The 27985-nt window shown below is 40.3% G+C and overlaps 1 protein-coding gene across 1 annotated transcript; it reads left to right on the forward strand.

Moving 5' to 3' along the window:
* Positions 1-4713: 4713 nt before the first annotated feature.
* Positions 4714-25427, forward strand: GJB7 (gap junction protein beta 7). Its single transcript, XM_007528737.3, has 2 exons — positions 4714-5253; positions 23532-25427. Exon 2 carries the CDS (start codon positions 23559-23561, stop codon positions 24366-24368), a length of 810 nt encoding a protein of 269 aa, XP_007528799.1. The 5' UTR covers positions 4714-5253; positions 23532-23558; the 3' UTR covers positions 24369-25427.
* Positions 25428-27985: the final 2558 nt, after the last annotated feature.

Below are 27985 nucleotides of genomic sequence, written 5' to 3' on the forward strand. Positions count from 1 at the left end.
TATCTCACTGTCTTTCTTCCTTGATATCCTCCCCATCCTTCTCCACTTCTGTCTCTACCCACAAATAAATATTGAAAATAATTTTACAGTCTACAATTCATATTGGCAAATTTCAAGCCTCATTTCTCCTCCATAGTCCACATTGTGATATGCCCAATGCTTCAGTCTCTTCACTTTTGTTTATGACAATGAGAGAGTGGGCACAATGGATAACAGGATTCTTGAAAACCAGCTGTACAACAGAATGCCTCGTAATTAATGAACTCTAAAAAGAAGGGAGAACCATACAACTATTTCTCACCAAAACAAACTTAAGCCCCAAACGGTCTTCCTTCAGCTATAATCTCTAAATGCCATGGCCACTCCAACTCTATCTAATAGGAGCACAACAAGGAGAGATTATAGTAGAAAGAGAAGACTCAACTTATTATCTTAGGACTTGAGTTAAAATATTACATAATAAGATGTTTAAGCTAAGGATAAGGTATTTAAAATGAGTTCATATATCTTATTTCAGTAAACATATCTTATATTTGCAAAAAATTTTTAGAAACAGGAGTAAAGGAACACACTGGTAGGTGCTTTTCTGGGGACTTGGAAAGGATTCTATAAGTGAGGGGTTTTGTAACTTAAACTTAGCTATTTGTATTTATTTATATATTTAACCAAAGAGCACTGCCCAGCTCTGGCTTGCTGTAGTGCTGGAGATTGAACCTGGGGCCTCTGGTGCCTCAGTCATGATGTTATCTACACAGCCCTATAGTTTGTATTTAAATACTGAAGTCTCCTCCTAACAACTCAGTAAATTTCTAATGTGGACTCTGATATAATTATAGACCAATAAAAAGATATATATTGATGCAAGGGCTTCACTGCTTAAAGACTTTTCAAATAGAGATAGAGATAGAGAACTGAGAGCTCAGATTGACAGGGATTCAGAAGTTACACAGGCTCCTATGCTAAATATAAATATATATGGGCCTAATATATAAAATATATATTGGGTTAGGTGGATGGAGTAAACAGTTAATTTTATTAATAGATCTTCTTCAAGTTTGGGAGCCACTCTCTGCCCTTATCTAACTTTCTAGTCCTATTCTCAATTTATCACCATGTCCTTAGACAATATTTTTGTCCAACTCTATGTTAGATATCAAACTCAGGCAAAACTACATAGGCCCCTAAGGAACATACCTAAAATAGACTTCCACATTCCTTTCAATGCTAAGATCCTTGTTTTCATCTGCTCTATTCCTACTTTTTGGTTCCTGTTTATTAATCATGTTTTCCTGCTTTATATTTTGCTGCCTTTCAGCCACCAAGATGCAGATGCTATCATGATTTTATCCTGAATTCCCTAGGCAGATGACTCCACCAATGTGTCCTGGAACCTTGCTTCTCCAGAGCCCTAACCCACTTAGGGAAAACAGAAACAGACTGGGGATCGACCTGCCAATGCACATGTTGAGTGGAGAAGCAATTACAGAAGCCAGAAACCTTCTATACCCCAAACAGAATTTTGGTCCATACTCCCAGTGGGGGAGAAATGATAGGGGAAAGATGACCACAGGTGTAGGTTTTAGTTTCTTTTTCTTTTTCTCACATGCCATATTTGTATTTACTTCTGCTCAAGTTGCTGAACATTCTCCTAGAGGCAGGATGTGACAAGGAAACAATGTTTCTGGGCATTATCAAATCAGTTTTATATACAAATTGTCCCTAATGTACAGTGGTTTAAAGTATGATTGTTTTGACTTTATGATGGTGCAAAAGTGATACACATTTAGTAGAAATTGTGACTCGAATTTTTAACCTATTCTGGTTGAGTGATACTTAGTGTGGTATTCTCTTGTGATACTGAACATGTCCCAGTCAGATCCTGATAAGTAAAAAATCAGCACTCTACATTAGATTGTGCTGCCAGATTCCCTTTTTTTGTTTTATACCTCTGTTTTCAGATTCTGTTAAATCTACCAAACTCCACCCATCTGTTTCTGATGGGAAGTGAAAGGCAATTTACCCTTACATTGAAACTGGAGATAACTGTTTAACTGTATGGTATTGTAAGTGCTGCGAGCATGGTGAAGGTATAGCATGGCTAAGCAATGGTATTTGATAAGTTAGGTGTATTAAATGCATCTTCAACCTGCAATTTTCTCTATAGTTTATGTGGATGTCTGTAATCCCTTAGAAAATCGAGGCACATTTGTCCAATCATATGAAGGCTCTTTGCAATTTTACTGTGCTTATTAACCACAAGGAACAAAAGGTAAACATATTTGGGTATCAGAATTTAGACGAATGAATGGTTATTTTGTTTACTCAACATAATGTCACCTGCTGAGCTGTTATGGTAACATGTGGAGAGGCATAATCTATAGGCTTTTAGACCTGAACAGGAGAAGTATTTGCTTCTCATCAGAACCACACACAAAAAAGATGTTTAAAGGGGTCAGGCAGTAGTGCAGCAGGTTAAGCACACATAGCTCAAAGCTCAAGGACTGGAGTAAGGGTCCTGGTTTGAGGCCTTGGTTCCCCACCTGCAGGGGGGGGTCTCTTCACCAGTGGCCCTTCTCTGTCTTCCCCTCCTCTCTCACTTTCTCTCTGTCCTACCCAACAATGATAACAATAACAGCAATAATAATAACAACAACAAGGGCAACAAAAGGGAAAAAGTGGCCTCCAGGAGCAGTGGATTCGTAGTGCAGGCACCAAGCCCCAGCAATAACCCTGGAGACAAAAATAAAAAAGATGTCTAAGTACATTTGTTTTTTTACTCTGGGACTTTTTTAGTTTAGTCACACACTAGGGAAGTATCTGAATTACTTCATCTTTTACAATTATGAGTTAATATTTTTATTTATTTATCTCATTGGAATAAAAATTGACCCAAATAAACAACACTCATACTCATAACATATTGAGACCCCTTTCATACAGAGATCTCAAATTCATTCATTAACCATGATCTTGCCTTTCAACTTCAAAGTGAATCAAGTTATTAAATGCCTGTGATATACTAGACAATACCACCCAATCCTTTCTCATTATTGCCAGATCATTACAGCTAACAATTCTTGAGCATGTTTCAGAAAGGTGGATTTTTTTTTTATTGACATCAAGGTTATCACTGGGGCTCAGTGCCTGCATGATGAATCTACAACTCGAGGGGAGCCTTTTTTCTTGTCTTTCTTTTCTTTTATTTTTTCCCCCTTTCCTTTTTTTTTTTTTAATAGAGACAGAGAAATAGAGGTGGGTGGGGAAGAGATAGGGAGAGGAGGAAGACACCAGCCGCATTGCTTTACTGATGTGAAATGTTCCCTCTGCAGGTGGGTATAGAAGTGTAATTTTGGGTCTTCATACAAGGTAACACGCGTTCTTTTAATTTTTTTATTTTACATTTTCTTTCTTTATATTTATTTATTTATTTATTTATTTAAGAAAGGAGACATTAACAAAACCATAGGGTAGGAGGGGTACAACTCCACACATTTCCCACCACCCGGTCTCCATATCCCATCCCCTCCCCTGATAGCTTTCCCATTCTCTATCCCTCTGGGAGTATGGACACAGGGTCCTTGTAGATTGCAGAAGGTGGAAGGTCTGGCTTCTGTAATTGCTTCCCTGCTGAACATGGGTGTTGACTGGTCGATCCATACTCCCAGTCTGCCTCTCTCTTTCCCTAGTAGGGTGGGGCTCTGGGGAATCAGGGCTCCAGGACACATTCATTGGTGGGGTCTTCAGTCCAGGGAAGTCTGGTCGGCATCATGCTGGTATCTGGAACCTGGTGGCTGAAAAGAGAGTTAGCATACAAAGCCAAACAAATTGTTCAACAATCATGCACCTAAAGGCTGGAATAGTGCAGATGAAGTGTTGGGGGGGGTACTCTCTGCAGACTTTTGTGTACTTCTGCTTTCAGGTATATATTTTTCCCTGGTTTATGGACATGTGTGAACATATGCTCTATCTCAGGGGACCTGGTCTATATCTAGGTTTGGGGACTTTATTGGGGAGTGCAACACCTGGAATGGAATTAGAGAATACCATGAAAGGAACGGTCTCACCTGAGTGATGAAGCTGAAGGGTTGTCATTGCACACCTGAAGTCTCTGGACACAGTCTGAAGTGAAGCATGCTGGGGTGGCACTCATTGCATTGATTAGGTTGCAATTGGCAGGTGCAATATTATTTGATATGAATTGAGAGAAGCATGCAGGAAAGTGTGCCCCACCCTAAGGTTCCAGGACTGGGGGAAATATAGGCTCTATAGTGGAAATGTGATGTTCTTGCTGTCAGGGTTCAAGAAGACAACGGATAGTTGTTGTTATCATCACATTATTTGGTAATTGGGTTAACTTTGAAAAGTCCCTTTTTTTAGGGTTTGCTGTATAATACCCAGCATCTTGTATATAGCGGTGCCACCGGTTGCTTCTGTTCTCCCTGGTCTAGGCTTTTGAGAGTCTACATATCAAAGACTCAGCCTATGTATTAAAAAGACTCAGACTGTGTTTTAAAAAGTTCTAGACATATGATCAATTTTCCCCTTTCATATTAATTGAATAGTGGTTTATATGACTACACTTTAATAGGAGTGTACATAAACACCATTCCCACCACCAAAAGACTGTGTCCCATCCCACCCTTATCTCTCTCATCTGTTATATACATAGAAAGTATCTGTTAGTAGCTTCCTGGATTTGGGGATGTGGTTGCTTTTATGTTATTTTTATGTCATTTCCCTTTGGATTTCTAAGAATGGGCCATGAAGTAAAGTTATAAATAAGCTCATCAAAGGTACTTTCATTTGAATTGCTCTTTTGTATTGTAGTTTTTTTGTAGGTAGCCTTTGATAAATTACCTTGGAAAATCATCTAAGGGATGAAACACTCTCATTGTTATAACTTCTTTGTTAGATGACAAAAGGTTTTTTTTTTTTTTTTTTTTTGGTATTTTTTAAGGGAGTTTAATGAACTATGTATATGTGAGTGACACTGAATTTTTGTTTCAGTTTCAATTCTATTTATATATATTATAAACAGCAGAGAGAAGAGAATCTCATCTAGTTATGAGCCAAAACAAATGATCAGGTTACACCTGTTTGGCTTATACTACCTTGGAAACCACTAGACTCTGTGTTCCTGAGTTTAAAGCACCACCTCCCTCTCAGGGAAATAATACAATCAGTACATGATTGTTTTTAATTGAACAAGCAACTAGCTGAATCTTTTCTAAATCTCCACATCTGTGTCTAGAGGTAAGTTAAGTATATTTCTTGTATGATAGGATTTATTTACTTAGTGGGAAAATGTCATTTTTATAAATGGGTCATTATCTCCTTCTGAAGTTTCAGTGAGAAAAGTAATCTTAATTATTATATACTTTGACATACTGCTGTTCAATTTGGTGCTGCTTCATAGATGTCACTTCTGGATATGTTACTTCTAAATGAAGTTGCCTGTTTGGAACATGGGTTTGACTTGAGAGATTTTGGAGGCTTATTCTTGAATAAATAGAATGAGGAGGATGCAGAGGGACAGCCGGGGTCTCTTCAGTGGCCCTTTCTGTGTGACTGTTAGCACATTTGCTAAAAGGGAAGCCCCTAGAAATGACAGTGTCTTTAATAGCATAGGAGACAAACATACCTGGCGCTATACATAAGTATATATATATATATATATATGTATAGGATTCTACTTGGTGTTTCTCATGAACCCTCAGAGTTGAAGGTTTTTTTCTCACTTTAATGGTATTTATTTATTTGCCACTGGGGCATCACCACTCTAAATTTCCATTTTTCAGATAAATAGAAAGACAGAAGGAGAGAGGGCAAGATGCCACAGTGAATCCCTGGCTGGGCTCAAACCTGAATCACATGTGTAACTAGGTGGGTACAGTTTCTTCCAGGTGCGCTATCTTGCCAGCCCAGTGTAGGGCACATGTAACTCCTAAAAATGTGAAGCAAAATGATTGTACATTTACAGGATAACTTTTAGACTCAAGGCTCTTATGCATCTATGTTTACAAAAGAAAAAAATCAAAGTTCTGAATTCTAGAAAATTAAAACAGAACAAAAGATGCTTAAATCACTACTTGCTAAGAAACTAAGATTAGGACTAGGTGGTGGCACACCTGGTAGAGCTGTGCAAAGAGTTGGTAGAGTGTGTAAGGAGCTGGGTTCAAGCCCCTGCTCTCCATCTGCAGGAAGAGAAGCAGTGGAATAATCTGTAAGCCTCTCTCTCTCTCTCTCCTCTCTTCTCCCCATCTCATCTTCCCTCTCAATTCCTCTCTGCTTCTACCTAAAAAAGTAATTAATTTTTTAAATGTATGTTTAAAATTTAAAAAATGAAACTAACTGCAGAAACTCAGACTTTTTCAAGTAGGCTTGTCTTTGCTGTGGGATCATGGGTAATGATGAGTTCTTCCTTCACTTTTTTCCATTCATTATACCAGCAGCTTCATCCATGTTACTCACTCACCATGGTTTTATTCCCATTTCTTTTAAGTGTAGCCCACAATGTATTTTTAAATCATAAAACCAGATAATGAAAATCCTGGTTTCAATATTATTTTATTATTTTTAAAATGTATGTATTTGTTAACTTATTACTGGATAGATACAGAGAAAAACTGAGAGAAGAGGGGGAGATAGAGAGGGAGAGAGACACAGACATCTGCAGCTCATGAAGCTTTTCCCCTACAAGGGCTTGAATCTGAGTTGTGCATTGTAATGTGAGTGCTTAACCAGGTATGCTGCCACCTGGCCTCTAATATGATTTTATTTTAAAAATAACTTTATTACCTATGAGAGAGATTGTCATGAGATAGAGAGGCAGAAGCCAGAGCAGTACTCTGGTATATGCAATATTGGGGGGTTAAACCAGGAAAATCAGAGACACAAGTCTCCTGCTCTACCAGTTGAGCTACTTTTCCAGTGGCTCAATATCATCTTTTTTCTTTATTGCCTCCAGATTTGTCTCTGGGACTTGGTGCCTGCATGATAAATCCACCACTCCTGGCAGTCATTTTTTTCCCTTTCCTTTTATTTGATAGATTAGAGAGAAATTGAAAGGGGAGGAGAGGTAGAGAGGGAGAGAGAAAGAGAGACACATGCAGACCTGCTTCACCACTTGTGAAGCGTCCCCCACAGGCAAGAACTAGAGCCTAGAACCTGGGTCCTTGAGCAATGCAACTTGTGCTCTCTACCAAGTGCACAACCAACTGACCCCTCAATATGATTTTAAATACAATTAAATATCAAGCATCAGCATTTTCTTTTTTTTCTTTTCTCTTCTTTTTTTTCTTACAAAGCAACAGGCAGTAAATATTTAGAGATTTTTGTTTTTCCAGAGTCCAATCCTTAGTATGTACAAGTTCATTGCTCAGGTTGTTTTATTATTATTATTATTCAGGTAGAGAAACAGACTGAATAAGGAAGAAACACCAAAACATCAAAGTTTCCTCTGATGCCAGAGTGTCTCCGTGTTGTACTGGAACTCAAAGTTGAATCTTTGCATGGCAAGACATGTACCCTTAACATCTGAGTTATAGCTCTAGCTGCAATATTTAGAATTTGAAGGTCATACTCTCTCAGATGCAAATATTCTGCTATTCTTGCCTGAGAGCAGTCAAAGTCAATAGCCAATAAATAAGGCTGTATCCACAAAATCTGTGTGGATCTGTTTACAAAACAGGTGGCAAACTGGATTTAGTCTGTAAGTCATGCAGTCTGCCAAACCCTGGAAAATATTAGTGGTGAAACCTTGTGACAAGTTCTTGGTTATGATCTAGTCATAAGCATTGTTTGTTCATTTAAAATGATAAAAAATGCATGCATACATACATTTCATAGATCCTTGACACTATCATAACAGACTCCTAAGGTTTACAAATTGCAGGTTCAGAAACTTTGCATTAGCAATTATTTCAAATAGGCCATCTCTAAAACTGAAGTACCATGTGTTCAAACAAGGGGTTACAGTGCCTGATCAGGGAAGGAGGTTCTTGAGAGAAAATTCTTTTCTGCAGGAGTTAAATTATTTTAATGCAGATTGGGCAGAATTATGAATGAACCAGAAATGCTATACTGAGGGAAAACTAAAGACATGTTATGTAGACCCTGGGTTTTGTGGCTGAATTTTCTACTGATTACTGGGAGTCATGGAGAAGTCTCCTCCTTTTCTGGGTTTCATGTCTTCATCTCTAAATTGAGAGTGACACTAATAGCTTGCCCACCTCAGAGGATAGAGGCAAGGGGTAGATTATGAGATGTTATGAAAATGGCCAAACGTTATCAATATTAGAGTTTTTACTATGAAGTGAAAGGAGATGGTAGAGTTCATACCTTAACCAGTACACGACCCCAGCTTTGAATCCCAGAACCACATGGGAGCACCTTGAATTGTTAAGTGTTACCAAGTATCTGTGAGATCCTAAGTTCATTCCCCAAATGCTACACAAAGAAACACACACATACACACACACACACACACACACACACAGATACAGAGACAAAGAGAGACAGAGACAGGGATTTCAGGGTATCTCTCTCTCCGGCTGGGTGGTCTCCAGGGGAAAGGTAACAGGCTGGTTCTTTCTCGCTCACGACAGGGGTGGCACGAAGTAAAAGACACCAGGGGAGTCTTAGTGTGCCTAGAATCCTTGTCCTAGAATCCCAGAATCCTAGAGTCCGTTTATTAGCAAAGTGGACATGAGTTAAATAGAAAAGCAATGAAGTTAATTATTGTTGAAATATGACAGAAATTACAGGTTTCTTAACGGTCAGCATGCCCCTAAGGTAGGGGGCTGGTATGACAGGCAAGACAGTTATTCTCCATGACACAAGCAACTTAATTATCCAAAGGTATTAGAGAGAAGCATAGGGGTTAAACCCGTAGGGTGAGACAGAAAGAAGATGGATATCAAAAGGCCATATAGTTTGGAATTTCTCTTGTCTGGGGTCTGAGGTGTGTGATGAAGTGTGTGATAAGGTGTGTTCTTCTGTGATCAGAAGGTGACTTTGAATAAGTGAATCTGTGGCCATGTGGCCTGCAGTTAATAGAGGGAAGTACTAGGGTTTCTGTGGGCCTGAGAGTCAAGAAGGAAAGAACCAAGTGTGAGTTTCCCCCCTTATGCTCACCTCGGTTGAGAGAGACTTACCAAGAGGTTATCTTCTCAGACCTCCATCCAAAGATGGGGGTGGTTCTCCCAAAGCTCTATCAGGCTTACACATGTTCCCAACACAGAGAGACATAGAGAAGGAAAGGAAAAGCAAGAAGAAAAAAGAACAGATGAGGGAGGGATGGATAGAGGGAAAGAAAGAAGGAAGGATAGGAGGGAGGGAGGGCGGGCATAAGGAAGGAGGAAGGAAGGAAAAATGGGAGGAAGAAAGGAAGGAAGATGGACTGATGTGTTTGGAGGCTTATTTATTTATTTATATATTATTTTTTGGTCTTGTCACTGATGGTCTGCAAGGCAACTAAGAATCCAGTACCTCTCTAGCAAGTTTCAAAATATCTCCTTTAGGTAACTACAAAGCAGCCCTCCAGTTCCTGGCAGTCCAGAGCTGCTTAGGCAGCAGGTCCATGCAGACCAGGGAGAGGCCACTTGGAAGGATGGCTTGCTTGTTTTCTGGTGCCTGAAACACATAGTGCAGCCTCCTGTGTGGGGAGGAGTTGCTGCAATGGGAAGGATGGGCAGAGGCCCACAAGATGCCTCAGTGGGTGGAGTGCAGGCGTGAGGCACCATATGAGAGCACCAAGGATGGAGGCAGGTGGAGCTCATCAGTCTCCCTCCCTCAACATAGAATTGAAAGAAAAATAACTGAGGGGCTGGGCTGTGTGCTATACCTGGTTAAACACATGTGCTATACAAGGACCCAGGTTCAATCTCCCAGTCCCCACCTGCAGAGGAGAAGCTGCAAGTGTCTCTCTGTCTCTCCCTCTCTATCTCCCTCTTCATTCTCAATGTCTCTCTGCCTCTATCCAGAAACAAACAAATAAACCTTAAAACAAATAACTAGGCCAGGGAGGTGACTCAGTGGTATTGCTCATTTATGATATGGGGGTTCATTCATGCTCCTCATAAAAAAAGAGAGGACAGAGCCCTGGTATTCAGTCTTGGAGGGTCAGAAGCTTAGGGGTGTAATTCACCCCAAGTCGAATCAACTCTCACAGACATATCCAAATATACCAGCACAGGAAGACTGACTTATTTTCCCCCTTTTCTCTATTTATTTATTCATTTTAATTTTATTTATAAAATGAATAAATCACTGACAAGACCATAGGATAAGACGGGTACAGTTCCACAAAGTTCCCACCACCAGGACTCCGTATCCCCTTCCCTCCCCTGATAGCTTCCTATTCTAGGAAGACTGACTTATAAAGCAGTTCTTCAGGTACTGGATCTCTTTCTTCTCCTTACCTACAGGGGAGGCTAAATAAATCACAGCAAGTAGAATGCACACTTACCATGTACAAGGATCCAAGGATCTGGTTTCAAGGCCCAGGACTGTGGAGGCAATTGGTAGCTAAAAGTTAGGGATGGGGGTGGGGTGGAGATGCAAGGAGCTTCACACACAGTAGAGCAGTACTGCAAGTGTCTTTCTCTTTCTTCCTTTTTTTCTTTAAATATTTATTTATTCCCTTTTGTTGCCCTTATTGTTTTGTTGTTGTTGTTGTTGTTGGATAGGACAGAGAGAAATGGATAGAGAAGGGGAAGACAGAGAAGGGGAGAGAAAGACACCTGCAGACCTGCTTCACTGCCTGTGAAGCAACTCCCCTACAGGTGGGGAGCCAGGGGTTTGAACCAGGATCCTTACACCGGCCCTTGCACTTTGCACCATGTGTGATTAACCTGCTGAGCTACCACCTGACTCCCTCTCTTCCCTCCTTCTATTTCTCTTTAAAAAAAAAATTTTAAAGGCAGAAAAAAAAATGCCACCAAGTATAATGGACTCCTTGTGTAGGCACTAAGCCCCAGTGATAACCTTGATGGCAAAAAAAAAAAAAGGTGAAAAATTGTTTCATGGCATAAGTAAAATCAAATGATTATAACAGACATTTAACCTGGTGGTAGAAAAGTCAGATTCACTAACTGTGCTTTGCCCTACTATCTGGCTATGGTGATGAATTTCCTGAACCTGGTAATGTGTGTACTCAACTAGGTGTGCTACTGACACCTGAATCTATTCTTTCTTTCTTCCCTTCTTTATAGTGCCCCACAGGGTATTTTCAAATGCTTTGTAACATTGCATAAATATCCTCTTGCGTCATATGGACAGGTGCCCAGTGACACATGTCAGAGGGAAACTTAATACCTCCTCCACCTTCCTTTTTAATCCTTAGGACATTGTTTTAATAATTCATAGAGACATCAACTTTCCAGGTGGATTTGAGGAAACTTTTTATTTAATACAATTTTATGTGTGTTCTGAAAACCAAGGACACTGAAATATTCATTTCCTGATGAATAGGGCATTGTGCACATGTATCTTTGTTTTTTATGAAAACACACCTTAACTTTCTGCCATCTCCTCAGGGCTCCAGATGAAGGCTCACAAGATATTGTCCCTTCTGTAAGAGTTAATGTGACCAGCTTCAACAGGTGTGGTGGTCTAACAATATCCCAATTTTCTTTTTTTTTTTTGATTTTTTTTATTTATAAAAAGGAAGCAGTGACAAAAGCATAGGATAAGAGGGGTGCAACTTTGCACAATTCCCACCATCAGTACTCTGTATCCCATCCCCTCTCCTGATAGCTTTCCTTTTCTTTAACCCTCTGGTAGTATGGACCCAAGGTCATTGTGGGATGCAGAAGGTTGAAGGTCTAGCTTCTGTAATTGCTTCCCCACTGAACTTGGGTGTTGACAGGTCGATCCATACTCCCAGCCTGTCTCTCTCTTTCCCTAGTGGGGAAGGGCTCTGGGGAAGTGGAGCTCCAGGGCACATTGGTGTATCCAATATTCTTAACCCTGTTTCCCCCACATCATCATTTCCAAGATCTCTTTTAGATGTGTCTATGGAGAAAGCAAGTAGTTTTCAAATACAAAGCAGAACCTGAAATGGCAAGATTTTTACCCAAGAAATAACATTTCTCAATGGCAGACCTGGAGCTCTAGTTCACCCCTTTTGATTAGCAAAGAATGTTAAAAGCGATGGTTTCCAACCAGGGACTTTGCCTCATCTCTCCAGGATATGTTTGCAATATATAAATTTACAGGATATATATATATTTACAAATTTATAAGAAAACATGGGTACAGTTCCACACTGTTCCCACCACCAGAATTCTGTGTCCCTGTTTTCGCCACTGGAAACTACTGTGGTTCTTCCAAGGTCATGGATATGGGATTACTATTCTATAACTATTTATCTACCTATCTATCTGTTTATCTGTATTTTTGCCCATTTTTCTATGCCCTTGCCCTCTGCAGGTTGCTCTGAGTCCCCTGCCTCCCTGGCCACTGGCGGCAGGGATCAGAGTGGCCCCTGGGGGTCACAGGGTGGCTCTGGTGACGAGGGTGTAGTGCATGGAAAGATATACACAGCCAGTCAGCCCTGGGAGAAGCTTCTGAGGGTCGTCTCATTTATTGAGGGATACAAGCAAGCAGATATACCCATAGTCCAGAGAGAAGGTTGAGGTAATCATTAACCCAAACACAATGCATAGTTACATCTTGACCTACAAAGTATTTGATCACAACTGGAAAGTTACCATATAATGCTTGGTCATGAACTCACAATGCATTTTTCTCTGAGGGTAAATTACAGGCACTTCAGGGCAGTGGGGAAGGGAGCATTTGAGTAAAATCAGGATATTTGCGGTGGGTTTCAAGTCAGCCATTCACAGTAATTCATGGCCTTTGTTTTAAGGGGATGAAGTAGCATGTATAGAAAGGTAGCCCCATCTGGGGCAGCCCATCCATCATAAGTTCATGAGGTCAAGAGGGACCTGCCTAACTTCTCCCCCTTAAAAAAAAGGGGGTAAGGGAGTCGGGCTGTAGCACAGCGGGTTAAGCGCAGGTGGCGCAAAGCACAAGGACCGGCATAAGGATCCCGGTTCGAGCCCCGACTCCCCACCTGCAGGGGAGTTGCTTCACAGGCGGTGAAGCAGGTCTGCAGGTGTCTATCTTTCTCTCCTCCTCTCTGTCTTCCCCTCCTCTCTCCATTTCTCTCTATCCTATCCAACAATGACAACAACAGTAATAACTACAACAACAAAAAAAAACAATGGCAACAAAGGGAATAAATAAATAAAATAAATATATAAAAAATTTTTTAAAAAGGGGGTAAATTCAGGGTCAACCTGCTCATACTCTCATGGAAACAATGGCCTGGACTTCCTGGACAGTGGGCCCATTCCCCACAGCCCTCTTTCTTGCTTTTTTAAAATTTTAAGTAGTGATTTAATGATTAACAAGATTGTTAGATAATAGGGGTACAATTCCACACAAATTCTACCACCATAACTCTGTATTCCATGCCTTCCCTTGAAAGCTTTCCTATTCTTTATCCCTCTGGGAATATGGACCCAGGATCATTATGGGGTGGCAAAAGTGGAAGGTTTGGCTTCTGTAATTGCTTACCCACTGAACATGGGGGTTGGCAGGTCGATCCATACTTCCAGCTTGTTTGTATTTTCCCCTAGTGGGACAGAGCAGGCAGTGGGACAGGGAGGCAGGGTTCCAGGACATATTGGTAGGCTTGTCTGCCCAGGGAAGTCAGGCTAGCATCACGGTAGCATCTGGAACATGGTAGCTGAAAAAGAGTTAATATATAGAGTAGAACAAATTTTTGACTAATCATGAACCTAAAGGCAAGAATACCGCAGATGAAAATTTGGGGGTCTCCATTTTGGAAAAAGTTAGTAGGTCTCCTTTAGGTAAATTCCAAGGGGCCCATGGCTTTACTAGTTTTTGCATGAATCTGACAGCTAACATGCAGGTGGACCCAAAGTATTGTCTGGGGAGATGGTGACATAGCTGGAGAAAGGACTAGAAAGCTGGATCAGGGAAGAGAATAGCTCCCAAATATAGGAAATGTATATAATTACCCTTAACTGCAAACTCCACCAATAGGACCTATGTCTATTCATATTTAGTACAGAAGCCTGTGTAATCTCTGCATCCCTGTCAGTTTGAGGTCACATTTCATGGTCAAAGCTAGGAACATTCTAGGCTGCACTCATTTCAGAACCAATCTTCCTACTCAAGTGGCAGATTAAGTTGACCCAGCCTCCCTTCAGAGAGTGGGCAGTTTCTACCCTTGTTGTTCTACATTGAGGGCAAAATCCTGTACAGGCCCACAAGAGGGTTTATGACTTTGTTCCTGATGGAGATGACCAATGATGGTGGAGAGGGATCTGTTAGAGGTTTAGGTCCATTCTATGTGGGAATCCCAGGATTCCCTGACTAGGTCCCTGGATGATGGGGTGCCCTGGTGTGACCAAAAAAAAAGCCATCAGTAAAGTATGCCAGTCTCTTGCCCTTATCCATCTTTTGTAGTTCTTAATTTATCTGACAAGGTTAGCCTTAGAATGATTGAGGGAAGGGGAATAGGAAGCAGGTGAAGAGGCTATCTAGGTCTAAGTAGAAACTATTTGATTAAGTACTTTTACTTACTTACTGAGTCACTGCAGACCATTGCACAATTTTACTTTAAGGTATATATATATTTCCCCTAACTTATGGATACATGTGCACATGTGCCCTATCTCATGGGCCCTGGCCTATGTCTATCTTCTGTAACTTTGTTAGGAAGTGTGCCACCTGAAATGGATGTAAGGAGCCTTATGACCTAGGAAAGGTCCCATCAGAGTACTGGAGCTGGAGTCTAAAGTGAAGCATGTCAAGGTGGCACTGGTTGCCTTGATTTGGCTGAGATCAGCAGATGCATTATCAAGTGGGATGGACTAATAAAAGGATGAATGAAGGGAAATGAGCAAAGTCCCAGAGGTTCCAGGACTGGGAGAAATATGGGTTTATAGAGAATGAGGAAGGTTTCTTGCTGTCTTAGAATTTAAGAAGGCAATAGATAGTTATTATTATAATCAAGTTATTTGGGAAGTTAGTGTACTTTGAAAATCCCTTGGTTTGGATTTATTGTACCATACAAAACCTCACCATGATTTATGTCATTTAATACTATATACAAAGAACTATATCTTATATACCAACAAGGCCAGTTGTTTCTGGTCTCCCTGGTCTAAGATAATAGGTGATTCAATATTTCAAAAAAAGGTAATTTTTAGAAATGCATGAACAATTTAAGCCTAGTGTTAAAATTCAATTAGGTTACTAACTTGAAATCTTAAGTGCTTAGATTGAAGGAATATATACTCAGAACTGGGGTCTATTCATCAAAAGTTTTCAGACATTTAATTTGTTTTTCCTCTCTCATATTGATTATATAGAGATTTATAAGGCTATAAGTTAATAGGAGTGTATATTAACACCATTCCCACCACCAAAGGTCTGTATCCCTACCCCCATAGTGGAGCTGAAAATCTGCCCTTCCTCTCCCTCCTCCCTCCAGAGTTTTTTTTTCCCCCTTTGGTGCAATGCTCCAAACTCAAACACAAATTTTGTGTTTCCCTTTCTGTTCTTTTTTTCTCCACTTCTATTTATGAGTGGGATCATCCCATACTTGTCTTTCTTCTACTAGCTTATCTCACTTAACATAATTCCTGCTAGCTCCATACAAGGTAAAGGTGGGTTCATTCTTCTTCTCCTTCTCTTTCTCCTTCTTCTTCTCTTCTTCTTCTTCTTCTTCTTCTTCTTCTTCTTCTTCTTCTTCTTCTTCTTCCTCTCCTCCTCCTCCTCCTCCTCCTCCTCCTCCTCCTCCTCCTCCTCCTCCTCCTTCTCCTTCTTCTTCTTCTTCTTTTGCCTCCAGAGTTATCACGGGGGCTCGGTTCCTGCACTATGAATCCACTGCTCCTGGAGGCCATTTTTTCCATTTGTTGCCCTTGTTATGCATTGTTGTTGTTATTGCTGGATAAGACAGAGAGAAATTGAAAGAGGAGGGGAAGACAGAGAGAGGGAGAGAAAGATAGGCACCTCCAGACCTGCTTCACCATTTGTGAAGTAACCCCCTTGCAGGTGGGGAGGCGGTGGCTCGAACTGGGAACCTTATGCCAGTCTTTGCTGTTTGCACCATATGTCCTTAACCCACTGTGCTACCACCAGGTCTCCTGGGTTCATTATTCTTAATAGCTTAGTATTCCATTGTGTATATATATCTCAACTTTCTCAGTCACTCATCTGTTGTTGGACACCTGGTCTTTTTCCAGGTTTTGGTTATTACTAACTGTGTTGTTATAAACATAGGAGTACACATGATCTTTTTAGATGTTTGACTCCTTTGGATATATCCCTAGGAGAAGAACTACTGGGTCATAAGGAAGGTCCATTTCTAGCCTTGGGAGGGTTCTTCAGAATGCTCTCCATAGGGACTGGAACACTTTACATTTCCATCAGCAGTGTAGGAAGAATTCTTTGTCCCCACAACTTTTCCAGCATTTTTTCATTGCTTCCATTTCTGATACGTCTCACAGGAGTGAGGTGGTATCTCATAGTTGTTATTTGCATTTCTCTGACAGCCAGTTACTTGGAGTATTTTTTCATATGTCTGTTGGCCTTTTGTATCTCTTTGTAGTGAATATTCTGTTCATACCCTTTCCCTACTTTTGAATTGGGTCATTTGCTTTTTTTTGTTGCTGAGTTTGGTGAGCTCTTTATATATTTTAATTATTAGCCTCATATTTGATTTATGGCATGTAAAAACTTCTCCCATTCTATGAGGAGTCTTTTTGTTTGGATAATGGTTTCTTTTGCTGTGAAGAAGCTTTTCAATTTGATGTAGTCCCATTGGTTTATCTTTGTTTTAATCTTCCTTGCAATTGAACTTGTATTTTTAAAGATGTCTATGAAATTTAGATGGAAAAGAGTTCCTCGAAAATTTTTCTCTTAACTATTTGATATCTCTGGTCTACCATATATTTGGAGTATATTTTTGTTTCTGGTGAGATGTAGTGGTTCAGTTTAATTTTTCTGCATGTTTCAACCCAATTTTTTTTGCTAGACCAAACATTTTAATATCATAAACCTAAAAATACAGAGGAAACCTTGGGAAACAAATTATTCACAAGGTCAAAATACATCTACAATTATTCTCCATCTCAAATGTACTTCTTAAAGAAGCAGAGAAATACATGGCATGAGATTGAATCTTCATAATTTTTTTTTTCTGTTTTGTTTTATTTCCAGTCTTGACTGCTCCAGGCTGACTTTTTCAGGTTGTAAGACAGGGGACCTGATGGTAGCACACCTGGTTGAACACATATGTTATACTCGAACCTGGGTTCGAGTCCCCAGTTCCCACCTGCAGGGGAAAAATATTGTATGTGATAAAGCTATGTTACAAGTGCCTCTCTTTCTCTTTCCCTACCACCCCTTCCCTCTCTATTTTTGGCTATCTCTATCCAATAAATAAATAAATAAATATTAAAAATAGATTGTAAAACAGAAGTAGAGAGAGAAAGAGGGAAATTAACCATAACACTGAAGTCTGTGCAGTGGAAGGCAGGTTCAAACTTGAGCTGTGCATATAACAAAACAGCACGTTATTGTAGTCAACCCAATTTTCCCAACACCATCTGTTAAGATACTCTCCTTTCTTCATTTAATATTTTGGGCCCCATTATAAAAATTTAGATGTCCATATGTGTAGGGGTTCTCTTCTAAGTCACACCTATACCTATTACTATTTCCAAATGTCTGTCTCTTTCTTTTTAAAAATTTTTTATTCTTTCTTTGACTACAAGTTAATAGGAGTGTATGTAAACACCTTACCCACCACCAAAGTCCCAACCCTCCCCCCCACCCCTAGTGATGCTGAACATACTTTCACCCTCCACCCAGAGATTTTCACTTTGGTACCATACTCCAAACTCAAGTCAGATTCTGCTTTGCATATCTTCCTTCCTTCCCTTCCCTTCCCTTCCCTTCCCTTCCCTTCCCTTCCCTTCCCTTCCCTTCCCTCCCCTCCCCTCCCCTCCCCTCCCCTCCCCTCCCCTCCCCTCTCCTCTCTTTTCTCTTCTCTTCTCTCTCTCTCTTTCCCTTTTCTCTTTCTGGGTCCTGACGGGATTAGGTTTCAGAGCCCCCTTAGTCATCTTTACTAATGTCATTCTCTGGAAAAATTCTTTTTGGGTGCAGAAGGTGGAAGGGAGTTCTGGTTTACTGTAATTGCTTCTCTGCTGGACATGGGCATTGCAGTTGAGTCCATACCCCCAGCCTTTTTCTATCTTTCCCTAGTGGTATAGGGTTCTGGAGAGGTGAGGTTTGGAGACACATTGGTGAGGTCTGCCCAGGGCTGTCAGGATGGAATCATAGTGGCATTTGCATCATGGTATCTAAAAGGCAGTTAAGATATGAAACTGGGATAAATGTTTAATACACAGGGACCAAAAAGTAGAAATAGAGCAGGTGAGCATAGAAATTTTATGGTGGCAAGAAGCTAGGAAGTCTGTTTTAGGAGACTATGACTTGAGTAATTTTTAAAAAAATTATCTTCATTTATTTACTGGATATAGACAGCCAGAAATCAAGAGGGAAGAGAGAGGGAGAGAGACAGAGACATACACACGCACACACACAGAGACAGAAAGAGAGAGAGAGAGTCACCTGCAGCCCTGCTTCACCACTCGCAAAGCTTTCCCCCTGCAGGTGGGGGCCAGGGTTTTCAACCTGGGTCCTTGTGCACTGTAACATGTGTGCTCAACCAGGTGCATCACTGCTTGGCCCCGACGAATAATTTTTGCTTGAGATTGATAGTTAACATGGAGGTGGATTAAGAATACCATCTAGGAAGATGTAGTCAGAGTTGAGAACAGGGCTAGAAAGCTGGATTAAAGAAGAGAGTAACTCCCAAATGTGGAGAAAGTATATAAATATAATTAACTATTTACCACATCAGTCTGACCCAAGGCCCATGTATATTCATATTTAGCACAGGAGCCTGTGTAACCTCTGAGTCCTTGTAGGTCTGAGCTCTGTTTATAGTTTATAGTCACAGCTCAGAATATTTTAGTCTGCAGTCATTTCAGGACCAGCCTTCCTTGAATGGCTGACCTACCCTCCCTTGAGAAAGTGGGGCAGAGGAGACATTTTTCTGATGCCACAAATTCCTTCAAAATTTGAGGTGTGGTGTCCCGACAGGCACCTGGCTAGCAGAGAGATCAGGGATTCTGCTATATAGCTCACAATGAGTGCAAAGGACAGCTGCTACAACAAAGAATACAGTCCCAAAATGTCACAAGTGTCATTGTTGAGTGATAGGACCCTTTTTCAAATGGATATTGAATTTGAATCCTGCTTTGATCTTATTCTGTGACTTTGGTTACTTGGCTTCATTTTTTGAAGTCTGCTTTACTATTTGACAGAACAAAAGCACCACTACACACACATACACATCCCCTCCACCACACCATTTTTCAGGATAACTGAGAGACTAACTCAACAGTACTAAAAATTAGGGTGGAAGAAATAACATAATAGTTATGCAAAGAGATATTCTTTCCTAAGGCCCCAAAGTCCCAGGTTCAGTCTCTGGTACCATGATAAGCCAGAGCTGAGCAGTGCTCTGGTACAAAGAAAAAAAAAAATACTGAAAAGGACACTGAGCACAAAGTGAATGCAACACACCAAAGTCAGGGGCCATCACACTGAGTGCAGTTATAAGACCAGATTAAAACAAAGTGCCAGAAAGAGGAGAGAATTAAATTGCACTGAGGATGTACTAGTAAGAGCTGAGAATAGACATGCAAAGTAGTAGGAGAAACTTGTGGGAGAGGTTTCAGCATTGACTAATGAATTTGAAGGTGATTTTGAAGGAATCAGAGGAACCAACTGGTAAACAATTTATTTCTATATTACCTTTATCCCTTACCTTGGTTTTTACTCATGTTGTTAGAGGGTAGTTTCTTTTCTTTTTAAAATAAATTAGTTATCTATTTAAGATAGAAATAGAAATTGAGAGGGGGGAGTTAGGCGGTAGCACAGCGGGTTAAGCGCATGTGGCGTGAAGTGCAAGGACTGGAGTAAGGATCCGGGTTTGAGCCCCTGGCTCCCCACCTGCATGGGAGTCACTTCACAAGCGGTGAAGCAGGTCTGCAGGTGTCTATCTTTCTCTCCCCCTCTCTGTCTTCCCCTCCTCTTTCGATTTCCCTCTGTCCTATCCAACAATGACAACAATAACTACAACAATAAAACAATAAGGGTAACAAAAGGGAATAAATAAATATAAAAAAAGAAATTGAGAGGGAAGGGAGACTTAGAGAGGGAGAGAGAAAGAGACAATGTGCATCCCTGTTTCATGGCTCTGGAAGCTTCGTCCACTGCAGATGGAGATGAAGGCTTGAAACTGGGTCCTTGCTCATTATAATGTATGTTCAACCAGGTGTGCCACCACCTGGCTCCTTTCTTCCTTTAGTTTTTTTTTCCAGAACACTGCTTAGCTCTGGCTTATAGTAGTGCTAGAAATTGAAACAAGGAGCAGTTTTTAGAAAGATCATAAGAGGAGGTGAGAGGTGATTCATTTTCTAAAATAATGAAAAATAGCCTAGGAAGGCTGCTGAACAATGGTATCACATATGTCTGAAGGCCTGGGTGCATTCCCTGGTGCCAGAAAAAAAAAAGATATCATGAGAGTGTTCAGGATAAATACAAATTTCCCAACTTGAGTACTTTTGGGTTGTTGATGTCATTCAACAAGATAAGAACATCAGGGGGTCAGGCAGTAAGTAGTACAGTGGGTTAAGTGCACATGGTGCAAAGCGCAAGGACCAGCTCAAGGACCCTGGTTCAAGCCCCTGCTTACCCACCTGCAGGAGGTCTCTGCACAAGTGGTAAAGCAGGTCTGCAGGTGTCTATCTTTCCCTCCTCCTCTCTGTCCCCCCTCCTCTCTCGATTTCTCTCTGTCCTATCCAATAATATTAATAACCACAACGATAAAAATAAAAAAAAAAAAACAAGGGCAACAAAAAGGGCAAAAAATAGCCTCCAGGAGCAATGGATTTGTAATGCAGGCATTGAGCCCCAGCAATAACCTTGGAGGCAAAAAAACAAAAACAAATCAATAACAAAGGGCAGGGCAGATAATAAACTTAGCTGTAGACACAACAAATTTGAAATGCTGGAATTATTTACATAATAACCAGGAGACCATGAGATAGGGAAGTGTAGGAACAAATCCAAGATTTGAGAGTCAGAAATGCAAAATCATGAGATAAATCTATGGGAAATAATGGGAATTTTCCAGAGAAAATGGGATATGGGCAGGCAACAAGTAGAGAACAGAACTGTTAGTAGGTGGACAAAGAAACTCAAGACAACATGAACAAAAGGAGAATACTCAGAAAGTAGATATGCCTCTGGTTCAATCCCCAGCACCACCTTAAGCCAGAGCTGAACAGTGCTCTGGTCTCTGTATCTTTCTCCCTGTACCTCTTTCATCAAAAATAAATAAAATATATTTAAGGGGGGAGGCAGTGGTATACCTAAGTGCACAGTACACAAGGACCAGATTCAAGTCCCTGGTGCCCACCTGTAGGGAGTAAGCTTCATGAGTGGTGAAGCAGGCCTGCAGGTGTCTGTTTCTTTCCCTTTCTACCTCCCCCTCTTCTCTCAAATTTTGTCTCTATCCAACAACAAATAAAGATTTTAATTAAAAAAATTCATTTAAAATAAAAATGATGGTATAGAAGACTAGGGTGATTTTCAAGTGTAAGCAACAATTTCCACAAACATTAGATGAGATCAGAGCTATCAAAAACTGATAGTCAGTGTTTACTTTGGTGTGAAAAATCAAACATAATGGTAAGCAGAAAAACTAAATTCAGAGAGTTAAGGAGCAAATCATGGCTGAAGGGGACTAGCATGACAGTTCCTATTGGCCCAAGTTCAATCCCTTGACACATCACATGGGAGTGCTACAGCACTGTGGGAAGTATTGGTCCTTTCGTGTGTGTGTGTGTGTGTGTGACACAGGCAGCTAGAAGTGATAATGATTTAGTGATAACAAATAGTGATTAGAAAAGTAGAAATAATGCAGGCAAAAAGGTGGTTAGAAGGATAAGCTATGAAGATTTTCACCACTAAAATTGGATACTTAAGTGCATCTGAATGTGGAGGAGAATGGGATAGAAGGAGGAGCTTAAAGACAATGCAGAAAAGGGAAAATAGGTAGAACAAGAATGGGATGTATAGTTACAATGATAATTTTGAGGTAAAAAGAGACAGTTGTCTCCTTCCCAACTGGATAGAAGTGAGTTGGTTATGAATGTAACTATCTCTAGAGGGATGAAGGTGTACAGGTTTGAGGAAGTTTATATTAGAAAGTCTCACTTTTCACTATCAAACTGTAGTCACACTGAAGGCTAGCTGTTGATGTGTGAAATGGGATGTGAGAGGAGTTAAGGGCAAGGAAGAGCCTTTAATAATTGGGGAGGGGCACTAACAAAGTATTTTATTTTATTTATTTATATCTATTTTAAAAAGGAGACATCAACAAAACCATAGGTTAAGAGGGGTACAACACACAATTCCCACCACCAGATCTCCATATCCCAAAATTATTTTTTTAACCACAATACTGCTCAGCTCTGGCTTACAGAGATTAAATCTGGGACTCTAAAGATTTAGGCATGAAATTCACTTGCATAACCATTATTTTATTTTTCTCAACCCAAACATTGAGAGGGAGAGGGAGAGGGAGAGGGAGGAGAGGGAGAGATTGATTAGAACATCACTCTGGTAATGGGATAACTGAAAGTTCATTGTTTAATCCATTGTGCCACCTCTAGGACCACAAAACTTGATAAATTAGGGAAGGTAAACAGAGACTACTGTGTTTTATATTTATTCTCTTTTGTTGCTCTTGATTCTTTTTATTGCTGTAGTTACTATTGTTGTCATCATTGTTGGATAGGACAGATAGAAATGGAGAGAGGAGGGAATGACAGAGAGGGGGAGAAAAAGACAGACCTGCTTCACTGCCCGTTAAGTGACCCCCTGCAGATGGAGAGCCGAGGCTCAAACTGTGATCCTTATGCTGGTCCTTGCGCTTTGCACCACATGCGCTTAACCTGGCTATCACCTGACTCCTTGAGACCACAGTTTTAAGAAACTGGCATGTGAGGAATATCTAAGGCACGAAGTACAACTGGGATTCATACTAAATTGTGGATTAGCAACAAAATCCATCCACCCTTAGACATAATAAACTAGGATTTTTTTTAGCCATGGGACAGTGTGAGATGAACCAAACTGCAAATTATACTGGGTATGGGAATCTATATTTCACGTATGAGCTTTATCTCCTTATATAAAGGTGAGCATATCTAATAAGATCCTTAGAACTTAACAGAGTTGTGAAATTTGAAGTTTATCTTCCATAATCAAGTGTGATAATATCAATGAACTAGGAAAAAAAAAATCATCAGTGGAACAGAAAAAAATAAAACTGGTTTCTTTTGCAGAGTCTTGTCTTCTCTTGAACCTAAGCCATGAGTTGGATGTTTCTCAGAGACCTCCTAAGTGGAGTAAATAAATACTCGACTGGAATTGGCCGGATCTGGCTGGCTGTCGTGTTTGTCTTCCGGTTGTTGGTCTACATAGTGGCAGCAGAGCACGTGTGGAAAGACGAGCAGAAAGAATTTGAGTGCAACATTAAGCAGCCTGGTTGTGAAAATGTGTGCTTTGACTACTTTTTCCCCATCTCTCAAGTCAGACTCTGGGCCATACAACTAATCATGGTCTCCACACCCTCACTTCTGGTGGTTCTGCACGTAGCTTATAGAGAAGGTAGAGAGAAAAGGCACAGAAAGAAACTCTATGTCAGCACAGGTAGAATGGATGGGGGCCTGTGGTACACTTACCTTGTCAGCCTCATTGTCAAAACTGGCTTTGAAATTGGCTTCCTGGTTTTATTTTACAAGATTTATGATGGCTTTAGTGTTCCCTACCTCATGAAGTGTGACTTGAAGCCTTGTCCCAATACTGTGGACTGCTTCATCTCCAAAGCCACCGAGAAAACCATCTTCATCCTCTTCTTGGTCATCACCTCATGTCTTTGCATTGTGTTGAATTTAGTTGAATTGAGTTTTTTGGTTCTCAAGTGTTTTATTAAGTTCTGTCTCCAAAAATACTCAAGAAGATTCACATCCTCAGTGTGTGAGTGCCACAACCTCAAATACTTTGAATGTGTTGAGACAGGGACCTTTCCCCCCCAACTCCAGAACCCCCTTTCAGAGGTGGTAATAAGTGCAACACAACAAGGAGAGACAAAGCTACAGAGTGACACATTCAAGGATTAAACAAAGAAAACCTTCATTCTGTAGGAATGAATAAATGGTATCCACCTTAATAGTTGGGAGTAAAACTTTTTTTTTTAATGGAATACTGCTTAGCTCTGGATGATTATGATAGTGATGGGGATCAAACCTAGAACCTAGGAGCCCCAGTCATGAGAGTCTTTTTGCATCGCCATTATGCTATCTTCCTAGTACTTTTTTTCCTACTTGTTTTCAGTTATATACACTAGACAGAGGTCTGATTGCTTTGTTGTAGAATTTATATGGACACATGAGTTGTATTTAAATAGCTAACTACAAACTAGTCTTGAGAAAGCCAACTAGCAGTGTTCTTGTGTTTTAATCTTGTCAACTGGAAACTATGGTGACATTTCCAACAAATGTTTTGACCCTCAAACTACAATTGAGGCAGCGGCCAGTATTAAAAAGTGTCAGGTCTAGCCTCATTCACTCAGTCCTACTCAATCTTTGTAGAGATAGACAATGATGAAGGTAGGGCCACAGCTAAGTTTGGTTCACAAAAAGACTCAGGAAAAAGACCACTGAATTGGATCTAAGTGGAGTAGGGAAGTGTGAAGAAAGCCATTATTTTAATGGTTTTTTAAGAACAAATACAACTTGGAAATACCAGACATAAGACTGAACTAAGACATCTGAAAGGTTGTTCCAAAGCCATAAGGCAGGACAAGTTCTCACAGAAAGTAGCACATTGACAAGGAGTATGGGAAGCCCCAGGAAAAGAAAGTCTACTTGATACAGTTAACTTCTCTCTTTAACCAAAGAATGGTTAGAGACTTTGTACAGTTCATTATAGTTAATTGTAACCAGTAATTCACAATTACACAATATTCACATCTTACCTACAATTCTGTAGTACTTCTCCCACTTGAAGAGATAATGTGTTCGGTGTTGTTACATTGTGCAAAAATGATAAAAAATTACCACTTGGAGATTATAGTTTTTATATGCATCCATTTAAAATCAGATTTATTCTATTTGGATTTAATATTCTAACATATGTGTACTTCTTCATAATAAAAATGGTTTGCAGTTTCATTTGACTATTGCTGATATTTTACTGTAACAAATAAATAAATAAACCCACCACCAGGAGTGGTGGACTCTGTGTAGTCATGGTGACCCAATAACCCTGGAAGCAATGGGGAAATTTTTTTTTTAAATTAAAACCAATTATGTCAAGTCTCCCAGTTTTTACCCCCTTTAGCATAAAAAGTCTCATGACTATTTATGCATAATAAGGTAATTGGTGTCTTTAAGTAACCTACATACCATGCTATTTTTATGTCTAAAGACTACTGTTGGTGGGGGGCAGGCAGTGGAGCATCCAGTTAAGGCACATATAAGAACAAGGACCTAGGTTTAAGCCCCCTCCCCCACCTGCAGGGTGGATGCTTCATGAGTGGTAAAGCAGGTATGAAGGTATCTCTCTCTCTTTCCCTATCTCCCCCTCCCCTCTCAATTTCTCTGTCCTGTCAAATAAAATAGAAAAAAAAATGGGAAAGATGGCTGCCAGGATTGGTGGATTTGTAGCGTTGGCCAGGAGCCCAGCAATAATCCTGGCGGCAATTAAAAAAAAATTTGTTGGGCCAGAGAGCATATGCCTTGTCATGTACTGGACCCAGGTTCAAGTCTTGACACCACACTGGAGTGCACTGGAGGAAGCTTCAGTACTATATCTTTCCCTTCTCTATATCTGAATGAAAAAGTCACCCTGGGAGTGGTAAAGTTACACATGTACTGTGTTCTTGCTCCACAAACAACAAACTATGTCCTCAACAAGAAGAGTGTGAGCTAATAGTTTCTCCCTTTCCCCAGTTTTTCCACAGATCACTCATGAACTTAGTTATGCATTTCTCCACCTGATATTAAAACATCTAACCGAAGGTCAGGCTTCTGAGACCCTGTTGCAGACGGAACTTAGAAAATCTAGGGTTGTATTGCCCAGAATTGGAATGGAGATAAGAGTTGTTTTTTAGTGGCTCCTTCTCTTTATATCAGATCTGCTAATGCACTGACTACTGAAATATATACCTTCTTTTTTTTTTTTTTTCCCCACGCTGTGGAGACTGACAGGTAATGGTATCAGGGATTGTGATAATGCTTTTAATACTAATTTATAAAATGAGTTTCCTGTAAGAACACTGCAGACTACCTGGTGTCAGTGGAGACTCACAGTATTTGTGAGAAACTGTCAGTTTAATTTTGCCATCTGGACTATCTTACCAATAAACCTGTATTTATTGACCAACAATCACTCAAATTAAGACACTGTACTATTCACCTTCATATAATGCTTGCCTCAAGGAAATATCCACTTTTGTTAAGGAGCACCAAGGAGAAGATAGGATGGAGTCACACCTGCCTTTGGCATCTGTAAGTTCACCTTCTTTGACCCCCTACAACTTCCTGGTGCTCATGAAGCAGACAGAGATCCTGGAGATAAGCAAAGTGAGACTCAAAAAAGGAAATTGCTTTTTCCAGGAACCTATCTTGTTACTACTGTGCCAGAGAGTCCAATAAACCTAACAACTTTACTATTCTGAAGGTTATTTTAAAGATACTATATTTAAACATAGTATCCTCTTATATCCAAATGCTTTATCTTTAATTAAAAAATCTTTAAATAATGCTGAAAGATACAGAAAGAGACAGGGCACTGATCAGCTCTGGTTTATAGTGGTGATGGGGACTGAACTTGGGTCAGAGCCTGGGCATGAAAATCTTTTGCAGAACCACTATGTCATATCCCCAGGTCCTGGGTCCAAATGTATTAAAGCACAGTGAAATGATTTCTAGTAATTACCCAAATGGGTCAACTTCCCTATTTCCTGAGAGATATCAGATCCAGTAATAGCTATGCAGATTTAATTATCTACTGAAAGGGAAATTTGCCTGAGAAAATACATTTCATTTGTTAATGTATGTTTAATCTTAAAAAGTTTTCAGGCATGGAGTTCTGTCAGAGTAGAAAGGGACAGAACATCTGTGGTGTAAAGTGGGGAGTAAATCTATTTGTCTACATAGAATAATAGAAAGTTGAAGCGAACTGCAGAATCTTTTTTTCAAAGAGAGAGCTCAGAGCACTGCTCTGATATATGTAGTGCCAGGGATTACATCCAGGCCTCACCAGCAGACTGCTCTGAATTACTTCATCTTAATGATGATAGTAAGGATTACTGACTGTAGTTAAGGTCCAGGATCATGTCCTATCTATCTCATATCCTGATATTCCCAGTTTAGAATCCCAGTACTTAGTTCAGTGTTTCTTGGGCAAAAATATTTGTTCATTTTTCCATCTTTCTTCTGCCCAATATTTACTCTTTGCACTTAAAAAAAAGGCCTGGTTTTGGGAGTTGGCCAGTAGCACAGCGGGTTAAGCACACATGGCTCAAAGTGCAAGGACTGGCTAAAAGATCCCGGTTAGAGTCCCCAGCTCCCCACCTGCAGTGGAGTCACTTCACAAGCGGTGAAGCAGGTCCCCAGGTGTCTGTCTTTCTCTCCCCGTCTTCCCCTCCTCTCTCCACTTCTCTCTGTCCTAACGACGATGACATCAATAACAACAATAAAAAACAAGGGCAACAAAAAGGAAAATAAACATT

The sequence above is a fragment of the Erinaceus europaeus genome, chromosome 13, assembly GCF_950295315.1.
Source record: "Erinaceus europaeus chromosome 13, mEriEur2.1, whole genome shotgun sequence".
NCBI classification, from domain to species: Eukaryota; Metazoa; Chordata; class Mammalia; order Eulipotyphla; family Erinaceidae; genus Erinaceus; species Erinaceus europaeus.